Source organism: Lolium rigidum, chromosome 7 (genome assembly GCF_022539505.1).
Source record: "Lolium rigidum isolate FL_2022 chromosome 7, APGP_CSIRO_Lrig_0.1, whole genome shotgun sequence".
In the NCBI taxonomy this organism is placed as follows: domain Eukaryota; kingdom Viridiplantae; phylum Streptophyta; class Magnoliopsida; order Poales; family Poaceae; genus Lolium; species Lolium rigidum.
The window spans coordinates 78,432,456-78,452,480 of NC_061514.1; the positions used below are offsets into that span (position 1 = coordinate 78,432,456).

Genomic DNA, 20,025 nt, shown 5'->3' on the forward strand with positions numbered 1-20,025 from the left:
CACATCGACGCCAGCGACGAGCTTGCGTCCACCGGCCAGCTTGCCGCACAGGTGACCACCCCCGCTTCTTTCATTCCTCGTTCCTGGTTTTGGTGCGATGTGGATCTGCCAAGAGCTGGCAATCGTATTTAGAATTTGCATTTCAGAGAAGTTCAGGCTAAAAGTTCTAATTTTGGTGTCCATTTCCGTGCGAGCTAGATGTACATCCAGATACGATTTTAGTTTAGGTTTGCTCAGAACATTGAGTCGTGATGTGCAAGATCAGCTAGTCTGAGCGCTGTCAAGATGCAAACGGTGCTATTGATGCCCATTTGCTCTTCATTGCAGATTGATAAACAAATGTGAAATACTATACAGTATGTATTTGAATCTGCCACATCAAGGTTTGAGATCAATTTCCGCTCATGGTTATCGAGCCGTTGCACATTTAATTATTTGTGGTTCTTTTCTGGTATTGGATTGTGCTGGTGGTGATGTAGTTTATATGATCCTAGTTTGTATTTGCCTCTAATGTCTAAAATGAATACGATCCTGTTGCAGCTGTCTTCTTTCTTGGGTTGGCCATCAACCTTAATTGTTGACATTAGCATGCTTTGGCATTGTTAACTTGGTAAGGCCCTGGTAGAGGATTTTCTTGCATTGCTCTTCCCCCTCAATATGATCTGTACTCATATGCTTCACTATGTCTGTCTAACTAGTATGCTTGCATGCTTGAGAATAACAAGAATTCCAGTTGAGATAAGTTCCCTAATTACAACATCTTTTATTGGAAGAGCGTCGAGATGCGGTAGTATTTTTTGCATTAGAAATGTCATTGTGATCCTCCAATTTTACAATGAATGGATGCATAGTTTCGTGTTTCTAGTGAATGCATCATTTGTGGAATTTAAGTTCAACTTGAGCTGCAAATGTGAAATTTACAAACTGCTAGTACCTATTGTTCATTCCTTGCTTACAGGAAAGTGGTTAGGCTCAGGTTGCCACGTAACTTGTGATTGTCTAATGTTCCAATGAGTCTGTACTCACTACAGGAAAATATGTAAATGAGCACGCAATTGCTTAGTTGCCACTAGCTTGTTTGTCTTTGGTGGTTCCCCTCTTTTTTTCACTGTTGAAGAAACTTAGGCAGCAGATTTTGCACTGACATTTTATTTGTGTAATCCATGTATATTCCCCCCAGGAAACATGCCGGTGATCCATGCCTGGAGGACGCCAAGCTTGCTTGGCATGGTCTTGGTGGCGGCACCCTACCATCAGATGGCATGCCACGAGGAGGGCCAAGCAGGCGGCGCCGAGAAAGGATGAGCCGTGTTCCGCCCTGAAGATGAGATGGCCAGTCTGTAGCTTCACCGACCTCTCCGCTTGTGCAGTCTTGAGACCATGACCTGTGGCCAGTAGGAGTGCGATGCAACTATCTTCGCAGGTACAGGGAGGGAGGGTGAGTTTGTAGTCTTTGCTCATGCTTACATTAATTGATTCGTGCTAGTAGTATGAATTTTTCTGTTGCTGCTCCTGTGTGATATGTGATATGTCAGATGGTCGAGCTCATGTGTTAAGAAGTTGTTTTGTTGGCTTGTATTAGTTGAGAATATAAGGTTGAAATTTTTGCTGATGCTTGCTTGCTGTTGGCTATCCCTGATCCAACATATAGCCTGTGTGTGTGGGGCTCGGCTCCTCTACAGTACTGTTGTTACTGCATGCGTGCTGTAACAGTTAGAATCTGCCACCCATTCCAATCGGATGGCTCTCTCTTCTCCCTTTAATTTCTTCTAAAAAATGGAAACAAACTGCTAGAATAATGGAGGGAGGATATCCTATGCCTCTAGACTTGGCGCCAAACTGCACGCACAGATTAGATGCTTGCGCGCTAAACAGCTCATATATGCTATCTGCCTAGTTTCTTAACATATGTATTCCAATAAAAATCTGGACACACACCACTTCGGAAAAATAAAGCTCACGAGATCAACAAATTCTGAAGACAGAAATTAACTTGTGTGGCTGTGTGCCCTCTCATGTGGAAGTGGAGCAGAGTCATGTAGGTCCGTCTGCGAAGCTGCTCCCTTGCGGATGGACGGAGGCACCGCGCCGACAGGTCAGCCGGCTCCAGCAACGAGCTGCCGCGCTCGCCGCTCTCTGGCAGCGCCGCACTTATTATCGCCTCCACCTCCCCAAGCAGTTATGCGAGCTCCCCGGCATGCCTTTCCCAGCGAGCTACCGAAATACCCATCAAGCACAAGTTCTTCTCCTACCTCGAGCTCTACACCGCCGCCGTCCACATCCAGCTCCGCTTCCGCCAGTCCGTTGCGTCCGCGTGTTTCGACCACGCGAGAAGGTGGCGGTCAACAAGGGAGAACCGGCAATCTGGATGCAAGCTGCAGCTCTGAGTTTCGGCAGTCAAATAGATTAGGCGAGTCCATGGGGCATTGTACGTGTTGTTTTTTTTTTCTGAAGGAAATGTTGTCGGCGAGTAACTGAAGGAGCCCCGTCCGATTAGAATGGATGGCAGATTTTAACTACTACAGCACGCGTACAGTAATGGAAGAACTGTAGAGGAGCCGAGCCCGTGTGTGTGTTGCCATGTGTTGATGGCTACGTGCAAATGGTTGTCTTAAACATGAATCAAGTCATCTTGCCATTAATAATGCTATAAATATCTGTTTATGCATTTTTGTGCTACTGACCTGTTGCCTGTGAATGTTTGGAGTGCAACCCATCTTTGTTTGGTTCAAGTAGTATATTTTATATATTGATCTTGCATCTTTTCTGTCTTGGTGTCGATTATACATACGTACATGGCCTCATTCCTTTGTTGTTCAAAATTTGGTAGATATTCGTGCAGATGGTGGTGTTGTATAGAGGAATCACCACATGAAGATGCTTAAAAAGAATCATCTAAGTATTGCCATGTGGTTGATGCAATAACATATTGGCCGACTCTTGCTGTTTATTATATGTCTAGAATCTATTCCCTAGTTTTAAGTCAGATGCCTAATCTGTTGTGCATTTCCTTTGATGTGTGTAGCTGCTGGAGGATGCCAAGCTTGGTTGGCATGGTTTTGGTCGCTGGCACCCCACCATCAGATGGCACGCCACGAGGAGGGCCAAGCAGGTGACGCCGAGCAAGGATGAGATGGCCAGTCTGCAGCTTGACTGACCTCTCTGCTTGTGCGATCTTGCTGGACCGTGACCTGCTATGACTTTGATTTTTGACAGCAGTGACTTGATTTCGTTTTGCCGGTGACATTTTGTTGTTGTTGTGGTTGCAAGCAGAGAACATTGCCGGTGACTTTTTGTTGTTGTTGTTGTGGTTCCACCTACTGGGATGCAACCTGAGAAGGGAAAAACCGTACGAGTATTGGTTATTATCTCACTAGAACAAGTGCTTCCCTTTGCTCCAGGTGGTGATCAAGTTGAATTTAGCTTATCCTGTCTAGTCCCCCAACCTTGTATTGTGAACAATTTTTGAGTATTGTCAGCTAGGGTTTAGTGTTTAGGTTCACCTTTAGGGGGTGGGAATGTGAGCGCTTGGCTTCACGAGCGATGGCGGCGTACTGTGGAGGCAAAAAAGCAAACAATTTGAATCAATAGACCTTGTGGATGATTAAATTAACAGTGAGATTTTAACTAGGTCAAATATGCAACTTTTTTAGCAGTATATAGCTGTTATAGCGAGATTTTAACCGATGCCTCATACGATGCATGGATCCCTTGATTGATTTTGACGCGCGCGATGGCAAAAGTGTACTAGGCATATGTACTAGTAGTAGTACTGATTTGTTGTAAAGTGAGCGGCACCTCGTATTAATTAGGTTTGGCAGGCGTGGCCGTGCATGAATCTCACCAACGACAACGAGGCAGCGGGGAGAGTGGAGCGATTGGATTAAATCGTCGCGCCGCGCGTTTCGAATTTCGATTGTGGCGGAATTAATGGTCAAGGCGTCGGATCATCCACCCATCCATCGAGGCGTCGGTTGATCGAAAAGGCGCGCTTCAAGGAAACGAATACGAATCGATCGATCAAAAATTAAGGCCCCGACCCATGCGCGCTTCTTCGGTTCCATTTCGCATTAATAAGACTCACTCGCGCAAACCTTTGCCTCCAGATCACCGCGCGCGGGCGACCACGCTTTCCAGCCTGGCAGTGCGTCGAGAGCGGAGCGAGAGTGTCAGAGCACCCCCGAAAACGCCTACCCAAAAAGCCGCCTTCACCACCGCAGCCTACCTCCATGGGCTTCTGCGTGGGACCGCGGAAACAGTGGCGATTACTGCAACACTTCGTCCCCAAATCGACGCTCGCCCAAACCCTTGGCTCGCGTCCCATCGCCGCCGGCCCACCTTCCGCCGCGCCGCCGCCATTCGATTCCCTACTCCCCCACACCGCTCGACGCTTCCCCTCCTTCAGCTCTCCCACCGCCGCCGCCGCCCTTGATACTCACCGCCGCAGGCCCACATCCCATCCCAGATCCCACCACAGAACTTTCACAATGGCAGGAGGATCCCACGCGCCAGTAGAAAGGATGGCGTCGAGATGCACCCCCGCGACGGCGCGGGCCACGCTCGCGTTCGAGATCGTTGGGTACAGCCTGCACAAGGGCATTCGCGCCGGCAAATTCATCCAGTCACGCCGCTTCTCCGTTGGCGGGCACGAATGGTGCATCCGCTACTGCCCTAACGGACTTCCGATGGTTGACATCAACAAGGACTACCTCTCAGTATCCCTCGAGCTCCTGAGCAAGCGCGCTGAAGATGTGCCGGTGCTCTTCGACTTGAGGCTGATCAACAGGGCCACTAGGCTGTCTTCATCGCTGAACTACTGCTTGGAATCGCCGCTGGTGCTTAGTTCTCTCGACCCTAGTAAGGACACATTTGCCATGGGGACCATGAAGAAAAGCGACCTGGAAAAGTCTGCTCTACTACAGGATGACTGCCTCATGATTGAGTGCGACCTAACTGTGATCAAGGAGCCACTTGTTGACCAACCTGTGGAGGTCCAGATGCCACCATCAAACTTGTCTGATAACCTTGGAAAATTGCTAGAGACTGGTGAGGAAGCAGATGTGATATTCAAGGTTAAAGGGGAGGTTTTCATTGCGCACAAGATTGTGCTTGCTATGCGGTCGCCAGTCTTCAAGGCACAGCTCTATGGACCGATGAGAGACAAGACGAGCCGGAAGATAACTGTCAAAGACATGCAGCCTGCCGTTTTCAAGGCATTGCTTCACTTCATCTACATGGATTCGTTGCCTTCCATGGAAGATCTTGATGATGATGAGAATAAAGAAATGGTTAAGCACTTGCTAGTGGCTGCAGACCGGTATGCAATCGAAAGGCTGAAGATGATATGTGAAGGCATTCTTTGCAGAAGTCTTGATGTGGAGTCTGTTGCCACCATGTTAGCTCTAGCTGACCAGCATCAGTGCAGCAGGCTCAAAGATGCTTGTGTGGAATTTGTCGCCTCTTCAAATAGAATGGATGATGTGGTGGCAACCCAAGGGTATGCGCACCTGAAAAGATCATGCCCTGCTGTCTTAGTAGATATCTATGAGAGAGTAACCAAGTCCCGCAAAACCTAGTATGCTCATCCTGGGTAAAATTTAGAATAGTTTAGCTTAATTGACTTGTAGCATCTGAGATGAGCTAGTCTTATCCTTTGAACTTTCACTTTCTAGAGACCTTTTGTATGAATACCCAAGGCTTGCCATGTCCTTGAGTATTCCGACGTCATTTGGAGCTCCTTTTGTGACTTTTGGTGGAGAACGAGTCTCTGTCTTCAATGTAGTTATTGGCTCATCCTATCCTATGAAATTATCAATCTTCACTAGTTCACTAGATATTTTCCATCTTCTTTTGTGATCTATTACTTTACTCTTTATTTAAGGCTGGAAACATTTGAATTTATATCAGTTACGTCTGAGCATGGATGTGCTACTGCAGTGATACACTTGCAGGGGAACAATAAGTTCAAATGGTTTCCATACATTATCGGTTGCCCAACAAATATGAAATTAACAATTATCAGGCTCATGTGCTGTTTGAAATGTGCTTATCACAGATGGCAAGATTTGTGCAGGTAGAATAATAGTATATTCAGTTGGTCTTTTGTTCATTGATCGTGGTCGTAGGGTGTGTGTGTTATGTGACTTACGAACCAGACAGTACAAATGCTAAGGAGGCAAATCAAATTGCTTGTCCCAAAAATTATGTTCTGAGTTGGGTTCTTGTCCTCAGAATATCATTTTCACGTGAAGATGTGTACCTCATTATGTTTTAGCAATATATGAGACAAATGAGAAATTCTTTGTTGGTACATAAGTCTGATCCATCTGCGCAGAAGTGCCTTCCAGGTTCGTACATTGCTAACATGCTACATGTTCGACTATATTTCTTTCAGATACACAAATCGTTATGTTTTTGACTTTTTGTTCACTAGTTGCTTGACGATTAGATTGAGTCCTTTATTTCATTGTTGTTTGTGTCCTCACATGCTTTCATTCTTTTGTTATTAATTTTGCCAACTTTCTGGCTCTGTGTAGACGGTCAGTAGACACAACAGGATATATCCTGGATGCAAGAACTGAAATTATTCGCTCCATGGTCCGTAATTTTCCATTATTTGGTATCTGAGTGTTCTCTAAAATTAGTACTGCATTTCAGTCGTTTTGTAAGGAACATAGGGGCTGTTTAGTTCTGACTTCTGAGCCTAAACTTACCATGCCTAAGGTCAGATGAGGGTACAATTTCTTAGTTGAGTATTTGGTTACTAAGCTAATGTGCTCATTCCGGATCAATTTTAGAATTGTTAGCTTAACCGACTTATAGCACTTGAGATGAACCAATCATATCATTTGACTTTTCATTTTCTAGAGATCTCTTGGAAGAGCACCCAAGGCTTGTCATTTCCTTCAGTATTCAGAGGTCTGGTAGGATATTGAGTTCATTTCCTTCAGTATTCAGAGGTCTGGTAGGATATTGAGTTCATTTCCAATATCCTGCATGTATTGGTTGTCTCTTCCTATCATATGTACTTATTAATGTTCACTACATCACTAGCTTTATGCTATTTTTGTGATCTTCTTTTCTCAAGTTTATACCAGCTCTCTTTGATTTCTTACAGACAAATGCAGGCTGCCGAGTTTACTTACATTCAGCCTTTCAGCCAGCATATGGGCGTGAGCTTTTTTACTCTCGTCCTTCTTTTCTGTTGAATGGGGTAAATTCAGACTCAGTAACATATTGTCAATCCTAAATCATGTTAAAACATCATTTTACATGTAGTTTGTATTATTATCATGTAGTTTTACCTTCCTGAATACAAGAACAAATTGTAAATTTATGTGTTATCAGATGAAGGGACTATACAATGTTGAATTCAGGTGGGCTTAAATCTGCAAAAGGATGATCACAATATCCCTGCTGTTTATACATGTATGAGATTCCTTGGGATCTGATCCTCTATTGTGGTGGCTTTGCCTTCTGTGATACTTGAAAACCATCAGGGTCAAAAATCTTCACTCATTCTTCCTTTAAAATAAAAAAATACGTAGCAAATCGGAATATTATGGTTGAACTGCAACAAGCCAACAGCTAATGATTCGAATACCTTGTCATGCTATCTTATTCTTATGCCATCTGATTGTAGGTCGTCACTATTTGACAATTCGTATCTGCAGAAAATAGACATCGTAGAATGCCTGATGACTAGATGAAGATGCTGCATTCTTGGGTGTATCGTACTCAGACTGTCAATACATAGACAATATGGCCATATGGGCGATATCTGTCGGAATATCTGACACATGCCATTGAAACAAAGTTGGGTCAGCATATTGGCAGCCGACATTGGCCCATAAACGACTGTGCATCAAGTTGCCAGCTATGGCTGAGGAGAGTTAAGAATGGGAATTCAGAGAACTGCATTTTCCTTTTCAGCCGATCTTATCCTCCTATCCATGTTGAATAGCCTGCACCTTCCTTTTGAGTTGCTGGTCTGCATTTTCGTCGATGAACTGTATGCTCTCTGCAACTGTTGCGAAGATTTATTAGACCGGTTGGCAAATTGGTGCTACTTGTTTGATGGCTCCCTTTCAAGCACGGGTCCTTTTCAAGTCAACAGTGCCAGCGACATGTTGAATTGAAGGTTGCTTGTACTGCAGAGTGAAAGCGCGGAGTGAAATCCGTAGCATTGGTTTTACCTAGCTTCTTGAACTAGCGTGACCAAAGATATCTCCATGATAATTCATGAGGGTAAATGTCTGAGAAAGAGGAAGCAACTTTTTTCTCCACTGTGTGGCTGGGAATGGGATGCACGCAGAATTATCACCAACTTTTATTTTCTTCCCCGCTGATGTAGTATGTTGCATGAAACGGCGGTCGAGATGTCGACTCGATCGGTGAGAAGACAGAACCGGCACGTTGGAGCTACAGAGGCTAGCCGGAATCTCTGGATATTCAAGCTGCTCCAAGGAGAAAATGGAGCCGCCTAGCCTAAAATAAGGTGGTTTGTTGATTTTGAGCGGCAGACTTCCGATAAATGAAAATAGAAAAGCAGATACGGTATGAGAGGCTGAGAGGCAGACAGCGAGTTTGTCTGGAGCTACTGGTGTTCATTCAGTCTTGCTACAGTTCCTGGTCGCTCGTTCCGGCCTCAATCAGGTGAGACACGACATAGCCACCTTTTGTGAAGCAAAGTGAAACCTTTTCCGCCAGCAGATTTGATTGAACAGAAGATCAGAAAAATCCACAGCCTACGTGGTGCAATTATTGGAAAAACAACATGGTATGTGGTGTACAATCATTGGAAAAATGGAAGCTCCAGAGTTAGAGACCAAGCAGTACGTGCGCAGTAGTGGGCAGCTGGGGCGGTCCGTTTGCTGCCCATGTATGCTCCAAGAAAACAACAGTTCAGACAAGAGCACTTAGGCACGCACACGAGTAGGAGCAGCCACACAATGAGCGGAGCTCTCACGATGGTTGGTCACCTCGGGGGAGGTTCAATTCTAACATGTCTGCGACCGCACACTGAAAATCGTCTCCGTGCACTCCTCCCCAGCTGCACCCCCGACTCGTCGCTCTGCATCTCAAATTCTCGATCGTCAACTCCCTGACCGAGAGCCTCGAATGCGACTCGCCCTGTAGTAGCAGTGTAGCACTCATCGTTCCAGGATACGGTACGTGCAGTACGGCCACGGCCCACGGGGTAACATTCGGACTGACCTCGCGCGCGTTAGGTCAGCACTCAGGGCATCTCCAACCGGGCGACCCAAACGGACGCGCTGGGCCGTCCGTTTTGGGCCGTTTGCGTGCCCGAGCGGACGCGCGGACAGCGCCCCGCGTCCGCGCGTCCGTTTGGGTCGCGCGGTGCGCCCAACGCGGCAGATTTGGGTCGCGGCGCCATATGGTATGTTTTTCTTGTAAATTCACTAGAAAAACGCAAAAAAATATTATATAAAATATATAAAATAGTACAAATGCTCAAAATGTATTACACATTACATAGTCCATGTAATCAAGGATAAAGTATTATTGAAATAAAATGAAAAAACGATACAAATGCTCTAGGCTTCAGGATTTCCTTCATCATTGTTGTTTGCGGCATTGTTGCCTACGTCTTGCCACATGTGCTCGACCAAATCGACTCGAAGCTGGTTGTGTACAGCTACATCTCGAATTTCATGGTGCGCATGAAGAATGTCCTGCAATGATGCCGGAGCTCCTTGCTGAGGAGTAACCAACTCTCCTTGGCCTTCCCGAGTCAATATCAAAGAGTGAATCATCCCGCTCTACCTCAACAATCATGTTATGCATGATTACACAAGCGGTCATCACCTCCCACAGAGTTTGCACATCCCGGGCTGCGCGGGGTGTCTGACGATAGCCCAACGAGCTTGGAGGATGCCAAACGCCCGCTCGACATCTTTCCGGGCTGCCTCCTGCTCTTTGGCAAACCTTGCCTCCTGCTCTAAGTTGGGGTTCCGGATTGTCTTAACGAGTGTAGCCCAAGGTGGATAGATACCATCAGCAAGGTAGTACCCCTTCGTGTAGTGGTGGCCATTGATCTCAAAATCCACATCAGGGGACTGACCGTACGCTAGCCTATCAAACACCGAAGAGCGCTGCAGCACATTGATGTCATTGTGCGAGCCAGCCATTCCGAAGAATGAGTGCCAAATCCATGTGTCATGGGAAGCAACAGCTTCAAGAATGACTGTGCACCCCTCAGAATGGCCGCTGTATACCCCCTGCCAACCAAAGGGGCGGTTCTTCCACTCCCGGTGCATGCGGTCTATGCTTGCCAAGCATCCCGAGAAAACCCACGGAAGCGTTGATCGACAACGGACGAGTCGTGTCCTCCGCATTAGGTTGCCGGAGGTACTCTTCTCCGAACGAACCGATCACGGCTCTGCAGAACACGTACATCGATTCCAAGCCGGTTGACTCACTCATGCGCGTGTACTCATCTACGAAATCACCGGCAACGCCATATGCGAGCATCCTAATCGCTGCCGTGCATTTACGGGTACGAAGAGAGGCCTACCTTGCCAATTGCATCCACTTTCGCACGAAGTAGTCGTCGTAGATCTTCACGGCATCCATTATCCGGCGGAACAGCGGCCCGGTCATCCGAAAACGACGGCGAAACATGGACGGCACGAACAATGGCTTGGGTTTGAAGTAGTCGTTGTAGAGCTGGTCGTGGCCGCGTTCTCTTTTGCGGTCCAAGGCGGCCGCGCGCCCCGGCAAGGACCCCCGATGCACGGGGATTTGCGAGACGACGTGCTCGTGGATGAGCAGCGCAGCATCCGTGAAAAAATCGTCGCCGAACTCCTCTTCTGACGACGTGTCGATGAAGTTCTTGAAGTAGTACTCGTCGTCGCTGTCCACCATGATCTGAAAAGGGACACATTTTAGTTCGAGCATTTGACCGAACACCTCGCGAGCGGAGGCCATCCAAATGCTTCGTAGCGACCTGCGAGGCGGCCGTCTCGGACGACGTCCGGTCCGGATACGCGGTGCGGGAGAGCTCACCTCCGGCGGAAACGGCGCAGCTGCGAACGGCGGGAGGTGTCGCGACGGTGAGAGGACAACAGCGGCCGGCGGCGGCGTCCTCCGACTCGCTGCTACGACGCGGCGAAAGCAGCGCGGGACCTCGACCTATGCTTCCGCCCCGCTTGCCGGCGTCTCGACGACGATGGCCGGCGGCGACGCGCTCCCAAATCGCCGGTCCGTGGGTGGCGGCGGAGCGGTGGGGAGATGTGGGCGACGGGCTTGTGTTTTGGGAGGCGGACGGGCGGGCCGAGGGCGGACAAGGGAGGACGCGAGCGACCAGCCTTTCGCGTCCGCGGCCACGCAAACTCGTCCAAGATTTGGGCCGGGTTTGGGTCGTCCCGGACGCCGCGGCCATCCGTTTTAGGGATGGGTCCGCGCGCTGGGCCGCGGTTTTGTCCGTTTCGACCCATCCGGACGCGCGGGCGCGGGATGGGTCGCCCGGTTGGAGATGCCCTCAGATCTCCATGGACCTGGTCGCCGCAATAACTTGTGTTGTCTTGTCCGGATGCCAATGACTTATCAGTTGCACTTGCTTGTGATGCCCGGTACGTTGTGTGTAGCTAGCTGCTCGACTAGAATTTGTCAAAGACTCGAGAGCTTCGTCGTCGGCTGCGCTTTATGATTTTACACACTGCAGCTTATGCACGATCGACAAAGGGATGTTAGTCATATCATACCTCGTCTGCAAGTTAGCGGTACCCTCTCCGTTTTTATTAGATCTCGACTTTTTGTTCGTTTTTGCGGTAGGATTTTTCTTATATATTTTCTACGCTACGAATCCATCATGATCTTTTCGAGCACTTGTTCTCGAACCCTCCTGTCCCGCCGCCTGCTCCGGGTCTCCGATGCACTCCTCCACGTCGCACTCCACCTCCTCCTCCGTGATCTCGGCCTCTGCGTCCACATCGAAGGCCTATTTCTACTCGTTGAACTCGAAATCGGTGGAGTCGTCATTGAAAGCAAAGTCCGCCTGCTCGACCTCGAGCTGTGAGGCCACGGGCTCGGGTTGCGGATGCTTGTGACCATTGCGCCCTAGCATGGAGTAGGTGGGGGCGAGAGGGGAGAAAATTGGGGAATATGTCCGAGTTGTATGGCTGCAAGGTGGGATCCACAGGCGAAATTCAATGTCTGACCCAAAAACAACGCCGGACCTCCATAGAGCTATTGGGGACGCTATTGAGGACCCCGCTAGAGATACTCTATCCTCTGTAGATTTTTTTTTGAGGATGAACCTCCGTAGATTTTTTTCTCCGTTGAACAAGAATCTTATCGCAAGCTTAAAATATTTCATTCCAAAAGCTGATGTACGGCCAGATTTTGAATAATAATCGTCTAAAACGAACAAGTTCTGCTACACCATGTATGGATAAGATTTGCCGAACCATGACGCAACAACCCCCAACCCCCAACCCTAGACGCCTCCCGCACCCACAACCCCCAACCCTCCCGCACCCCCAACCCTAGCCGCCTCCCGCCGCCACCGCCGGCAGCGCCGCCAGGGCAAAGACCTCGGGGTGTGGCGGCGGCGGGGGCCTTCCATCGTGACGCGGCGGGGACGGCGGCTAGGGAGTTTTTCACGCGCAGCGGCGGCGGCCCTCCCGCCTCCCGGGGCGGCGGCGGTCTGACGAGGATGGAGGGGCGACGGCGGCCCTCCCGCCTCCCGCATGGCTAGACGGGGACGGTGGCCTGAGCCTGTGCTGCGGCCTCCCCGCCTCCCATCGGCGGCATGCCGGTCGTGGTTGGTGGTGGCGGACAACGCCATTCCCTCCGCCTCTCGCCGGTGAGGGGCGATAATCTTGGGCTTCTCCCACGGTACGAGGTCACCCGGGGCAGCAGCCTTGGGTTCGACGGTGGAGGCGGCCTTCTTCTTCGCCGGAGGAGGTCGGCTCGTTGCTGGGGTGGCCGATCACGAGATCCCTCTACCTCGGCGATGAAGATCTAGTCGATGACGAGCTAGCGGTGAAGGGGTCACCGTTGAACACCGAGCCTTGACTTCGTTCTTGGCGGATGATGGCAGCGGCTATTGGCGTCGTTCCCCTGCGAAGGCATCATCTTTGCTGACCTCTCTGTTTGCTCTCGCCGAGTTGGGGACTCGCGGCTGTCGATGAAAACCGTGTCAATATTGTCGGGGCGATGGCGGCGTTAACCGCCGCTTCCTTCTTGAAGGCATCTTCGTCGCAGTCCGCGGGAACTCACTCGTGCTGCTCCGAGGAAACCCTAGATCCAGCTAGGATTGGACGATGACGGCGCTTCCTGCGTCGTGCTACCTCTTGGGGCATCGTTTTGGATGGAGGTGGTTTTTGGTGGAGTGGTGTTCATCTACCACGTTATCGCCGATGATTCTCACCGGCGTGGAGCTGCGGGGTATCGAAGACGGGCGAGGATTGCTGGACGCGGGCAGGATTGTGGAGCTGTTTGGTGTTATGGTGACATCGACGGCAAGCCTGACACGGTCAATACGTTGATCTCGCTTGGAGATGGGTTCGAGATAGATGGTGGTTGCGAGCTTTGCGACGTGTGCAATGGCACACCCTCAGGGTTTTGCTTTTTGGATGATGTGTATTGGTGTACCATCAGGAAGTATGGCCTTGTTCATGGTCCTCCCTTCATCGTAGGTATAGCAAGTTGTCGCTAGAAAGGAGGCTTCGAGATTGATCTTTTTATTCCCTTTATAAGGCATTGCGAATAATTTAATAAAAAAAAAGTTATGTGCATCCTTTGGATGCAGAGGCTGGAGCTATACTCCTTGATGGAAAAAAGAAAATGGAGTGAATCTGAGCACGCTGTAGGCTGCATCGTTCTATTTTCCCCCCGCAAGCTCGCCACCGCAGAGACCCAGACTGCATGCCCGGCGACCAACCCGCAGCAGCAGCCGGCGCTTCTTATCGACTCCGAGAAAACAAAGGCAAAACGGAGCCCGGTTTTCCGTCGCCACCACATGCCGTTCCGCGTCCTCGCTTTTTGCCCCGGCGCCGGCGGGATCCCCGTGAAGCACCGATACACGCGCGACATGGGCGATGGCCTATTCCGGCTAATGTAATAAACTTATCCTCGTGTTGTCGTCGTCTAAGTTCTGATCCGAAGCCTGGAGCGGCGCGCGGATTGGCCGGTTTGGCTTTGGCCTCGCCGACGGGAAAGGCAGCCAAGAACGACAGTAGGCGCCCGGGTGCATGCACGGCGAGCTAGTGCGGTGAGGCTTTTCCCTAGGATCATCACCCAGCCAAAGGGGTTCCCGCTAGGAGGGAAGTGCGCCCGTGTCCTTTTCCCTACCCGTGCAGCTTGAGGCAAAAGGCGTAAAGGAGGTTTTACCTGAAGAATTTCTTTCTGGGCTTTAAGGATGGCAATCTTTCAGAAGCTACCTTCCATGAGCTTTTCCCAGACAATTTCCTAAACTTGTTTAAACTTCTAAATTAGTCTTCCTAATAGTAATTTAGAAGTTTAAATAATTTTGGAATACGGGCTTTTTGGGAGAAGCTGAGAGAGGGTAGCTTCTCAGAGAAACCCTTCGAGAAGTACTGCACTTCAGACAACGAGTCTGCAATAAAAAAAGGATTGTGGCATTTTTATTAGTAGACACATCGAGCGGACAAGTTGCTAGCCGTCCGACTTTTTGGCCAACGATGAATGACAGCCTATGTTAGCTAAAAATAAGTTGCCCCATGCCAGTTCTTGGTTGGTCCAAAACCGTTCATCCTTCTTTTGAACCAAACATGTCCCATAGTCGGTTCAGCTGAAGCCTCTCCTTTGGCCGCGCTCAACTTCACTCCAGCCGATGTTAGGTGGGGAGTTGGCTCCTCCTACTTTGATGGTGCATCTAGAGGTGAAGTCGCTTGGGCCTTCGGCGGCAGCTTCCATGCCGACATCTTCGAAGCCTAGCCATCTGTTTGTTTTCGCTGGCTCAGAAGCTCTCTCTGCAAAGGAGCTTTGTGATCTTCTAGTCAGTTTGGAGATGGCAAAAAGATTGTGCGCCTTATGCCGGGAAAATATACGAGGGACAAAATCAAGAAGTTGAAGGAGTAGACGCAAAAGCAAGAAGGGTGACACCACAACAAAGGCATCTGCCGTTGCTTGGTGAATGCATGGTTCTCATCTTTTCGGGTTGTCGTGTTTGAGATCTTTGCTCTTGTGTTTTCAGCGGTCTTTCCTTTGTATGTAGTGATCATCGTGTTGAGAGTTTGTGGTTGTTGCGGGTTGAGAGAGTTGGTTGATCTACTTTGGTGTTTCGGAAGTGGCATGAGTTTGGTTTTAGTCAGCATTTGGTGTTGTTGTAATGGTTTTTGCCTGGTTTTCCGATAATTAGCTCAACAATATCTTATGCATAATTAATATATTGGGGCAAAAAAGTTTCCATGTTTCAAAGAAAATAGGCCCGTAGTGTTCAGGTGGGCATGCTATCAAGTTTCTCCGGTTTCCAAGTTTTTCGAGTCCTGTGCATCAAAGAGGCCCTAAGAACCTGAAAGAATACCACCACAAACCGAAGCTTCGTAGGAAAACCAACATTATCTCAAACTTTTTTGTTCTCTCAATTGTCAAGACAACACTTTTACTGACAGTTAAACAGTTTTTTTAATTTAAAAGGGATGTATGATATAAATGGAACTGAGTTTTGGAAAATACTAACATGTGATTGCAATTTTGTACTAGTACATAACCCATGTCTTAAAGTAACTCCTTCCATTCCTCAATCTATGGCGTATTGAATGTTGGTAAAGCAATGATTTGACCAGTAGTTAACCCATCAATATGAATTTTTTATGTGAAAATATACTTATGGCATTAAATTTTCATTCAGAAGTACTTACATACTATGAATATGATTTTGTATCATATAAGTACTATATTGCAGATTGATTGTTGATCAAATCCTTATCAACTTAATTCGCCACTGGTTGAGGAGGGAGTAACTCTTTGTCAAAGCGGGTTATCATAATTAATACTCCACCTGTTCAGGAAAGAGTAAGTGAATTGCGCCTTATATATTAGAATGGATGAAGTGTAGTAAAACTAAGGCATTGTATACTACCACCTTCACCCTAAGGCTTAAGAGCTATATATTTTAAAAAGTCAAACCAAGTAATGCTTGACCAAATTTTTAGAAGAATCTATCAATAAATATGATATTTTGTACATATCATATGAAAATATATTTCATTATCTATCTGATGATATTAATTTTATATTTTGCATGTTAATGATTTTGATAAAAATTGGTCAAACTTGACATAGTTTTACTTTCTAAAAGAAATAAGCCCTAAGCCTTGGGATGGAGGTAGTATTCTGCATATATAACAAGTACATGGTCAAAACATCATAATTCTGCATTAGGGACATTTTCTTCCTTCTATACATATGCCTAGAGTTACACATTGATCATCATGATGTGTGGAAGATTGAGGAGATTGAACGGCAAAATATTTAATATTTCTGAATTGAAAATCGGCTAGCTGCAAGATAGCAAAGGTGTTTACGATATTCTAATAATTTCAACACGCTTAGATACAATGGTTGCAATTAAGTTACTACTTCCTCCGTTCCAAGGAATAAGGCGCACACGTATTCTAAGACGAACTTTGACCATAAAAATTGAGCAACAAAATCTTGGTTATATTATATATAATTAGTATCGTTGGATTTGTATTGAAAAGCACTTTCTAATGATGTTAATTTCATACAAACAATCTTTATATATTTGAAGTAATACTTAGTCAAAAGGGAGTCTTATTCCTTGAATCGGAGGTAGTATGTTTTTCTAGAAGTATCAAGTTATGTTCTCAATAACGACGGAATATGTACTCCCAATCTTCCATAACTATGCATGTCAAAAACAAACTTCCATATATAACTATGTATGTGAAAATCATTTTCGTTTCTTGCGGTAAAGGGGACGGGCTGGCCAGTTTTATCCTATACTAAAGGGATTTTTAAAGGTTATTTCGAGTTTTATCCACAAACTTTGGTCGTCAGCCGTACAGAATCTTGATAGAGCGACACTACGACAGTATACTTTTCTTCTTCCCATCCACCCAATGGCATAGGAGTGCTTTGTTTATGTAAGGTTGCGGTCAGTCTTTTGCTTGTGTTGTCCTGGCTCGGCAACTTGGTGAGAGGAACACCAGCACTCTCCAATCTCTTTCAAACTCCAAGCGTCTTATTTGGTAGTATTAGTGAAAGTGATATATTATTGTACTGCTCCTCTACTGCATTTGCATACACCAACTGAACCCGCAGGGAAACATGTGATGGATGTGCTCCTACGGAAATATTGGATTATTGTGGTGTTTCTACTGGGATTTCTTTTTTGGTGTACTAGGTTGTTATAGAAAAGTCCAGCTTACAAGTGTGCTTATACTATTGCTTAGATGCAGTTTATTATTCCAACTTTACAGGTGTACAAACTTAACGGAAAGGTAGTTTACTAGTTGTTGCAAGACCTATCTGTATGGGATTTGGTTGGAGTTTCTTCCATCGAGACTAGGAGTAGTTCATGCGTGGTTCCATATGCAAACAGGTGTCTAAGGAGAATGTACGTTGGCTCGTGTGCATTGTCTTAGGTTCATTGGAAATCGAGTGACTCATAATTTTGGGCTGGACTAATGGCGTCGAAGAAATTCTTATTTCCATATGGTTCATTTCTATCAAGGATGGTTCGAAAATAAGATTTTGGGAGGATAAATAGCTAGGTAACGCCACACTTCGGGAACAATATCTGGCTTTGTACAATACTGTGCGCAACAAAAGCGATACCCTTGCTAAGGTGATGGAAACTTTCCCACCAAATGTGACGTTCAGAAGAGATCTCGTTGGTCCTAGGCTCGCATCTTGGAATGTGTTGCTACAACTTTGATCCAGGTGACGCAGGGGGCTGATGGGTTTCGATGGAATTTGCATGAGAATGGTAAATTCTCGGTGAATTCTATGTACAAAGCTTTAATTCAGCCAGATGTGCCGGTTGATAATAACAAAAAAATTGGAAGATGAAGATTCAGCTAAAAAAAAAAAATTGTGTGGTATTTTCGTCAAGGTGTAATCATCACTAAAAACAACCTTGCCAAACGTAATTGGCATGGAAGTAAAAGGGTGTCTTGTGTTATTAGGACGAGACTATAAAACACTTATTCTTCCTGTGCAAATTTGCTAGATCTATATGATCAGTCATCCAAATAGGGTTTACCTTATACTCGCCACGTAGCATTGCAAATATATTCGGCAATTGGCTAAATAGTGTGGATCATAGATTTAAACTACTTATTAGGATGGGAGCGCTTGCCATTATTTGGTCGCTATGACTATGTATAAATGACAAGGTTTTTAATGATAAAGTTTTTGTCTCTTATGCAGGTTATCTTTTTTCGAAAAGGGGGAAAAATCGCCCCAGCTTCTGCATCCAAAGGATGCACACGACTTTTTATTAGATTATTCGCAAACCTTACAAGAAGAAATACAAAAAATCAACCTCGAAGCCACCTAACTAGACCTACAGTGGGATGAAGGGGGTGACAATACACCAACCGACATCATACAAAAACCAAATGCCTTCCCAAACCGCCCAATAGCAGGTGAGAAGCACATCCGATCAAGCGAGACTCTCCGCGCATGCCAACGCACACGCCACGAAGTTGCTCCCGCCGTCTTCCTCGACTCCATCTTCAAGAGAGATCATCGCATTAACCTTGCAAGACCCGCCGTCGATGCCACCATGACGCCGGACGGTCCCGCCATCTCGTACGCGTCCAGCTGTCCTCGCCCGTCTTCGACACCCCGCAGCTCCACGCCGCTGAGAATCATCAACGACAACGTGGTAGATGAACACCACACCACCAAGATCCACCTCCATCTAGCCGCTGCTCCAAAAACGATGCCCCAAGAGGTAGAACGACGCAGGGAGCGCCATCATCGTCTGATCCTGGTTGGATCTAGAGTTTCCCCCGGAGCAGCACGAGAGAATAGCCGCAGACTGCGACGACGATGCCTTCAAGAAGGAAACGACGCTTAACGCCGCCATCGCCCGCCAATCGAGGCACGATTTTCACCGGCAGCCGCGAAACCCCAACTCGGCGAGAGCAAGCGAAAAGGTCAGCAACGATGATGCCTTCGCAAGGGAACGACGCCAAAAGCCGTCGCCATCATCGGCCAAGAACGAAGTCAAGGCTCGGTTTTCACCGGTGGCCCCTTCGCCGCCAGCTCGTTGTCGACTAGATCTCCATCACCAGAGTAGACGGATCTCGTGATCCGCCACCCCGGCAACCAGCCGACCTCCTCCGGCGAAGGAGAAGGCCGCCTCCACCGTCGAACCCGAGGCTGCTGCCTCGGGCGACCTCGTGCCGCGGGAGAAACCGAAGACCACCTCCACGCGCCGGCGAGAGGCGGGCGTGAAAGGCACAGAGCCGCCGCCCACCACTACCGGCGTGCCACCACCAGCCACCACCATCAGCCACCACCGGTTGGGGAGAGCTGACGGGAGATAGGAGGGCCGCGGCGCAGGCCGCCGCCCAGCCATCACGCGACCGGCCGTGGCGTCGAGAAGGGGGCTAGGTCGCCGTCCCCAGCGCGGAAAGAGGGATGGCCGCCGCCACCGCCACACCCGCGGCCTTGGCCGGCGGCGCCACCGGCGGCGGCGGCGGGAGGCGGCTAGGTTAGGGGGGGGGGCGGGAGGCGGCTAGGTTAGGGGGGGGGGGGGTCATTCCACTTAAACTGAGAGTCTCATATGCAGGTTATCTACCGGTGCATAGCTACGCTCCGTTCATGGTTGTATCTACAACGTGTGGAGCATCGCGACCAGTTTATGGAGGCGTCTACACGGTTGTAGGACACGGCTAGGGATATCTTTATCCAACATGGATGGCAGTGTAATCTAAGGATTGATGCTCTATCACCATAGGCACCTTTACAGTTTCTCATGATTACTTGTATTGTGCTTTTATCCTTTTAGTTCGTTTTGGATTTAAGCAGCTGTGTGAATCTTAGTTATGCAGAGGT

The 20,025-nt window shown here is 47.9% G+C and overlaps 1 protein-coding gene across 1 annotated transcript; it reads left to right on the forward strand.

The window, feature by feature from the left end:
- Positions 1-4,487: 4,487 nt before the first annotated feature.
- Positions 4,488-5,734, forward strand: LOC124671573 (BTB/POZ and MATH domain-containing protein 1-like). The gene has a single exon (XM_047207930.1). The coding sequence runs from the start codon at positions 4,488-4,490 to the stop codon at positions 5,574-5,576; it is 1,089 nt and encodes a 362-aa protein (XP_047063886.1). The 3' UTR covers positions 5,577-5,734.
- Positions 5,735-20,025: the final 14,291 nt, after the last annotated feature.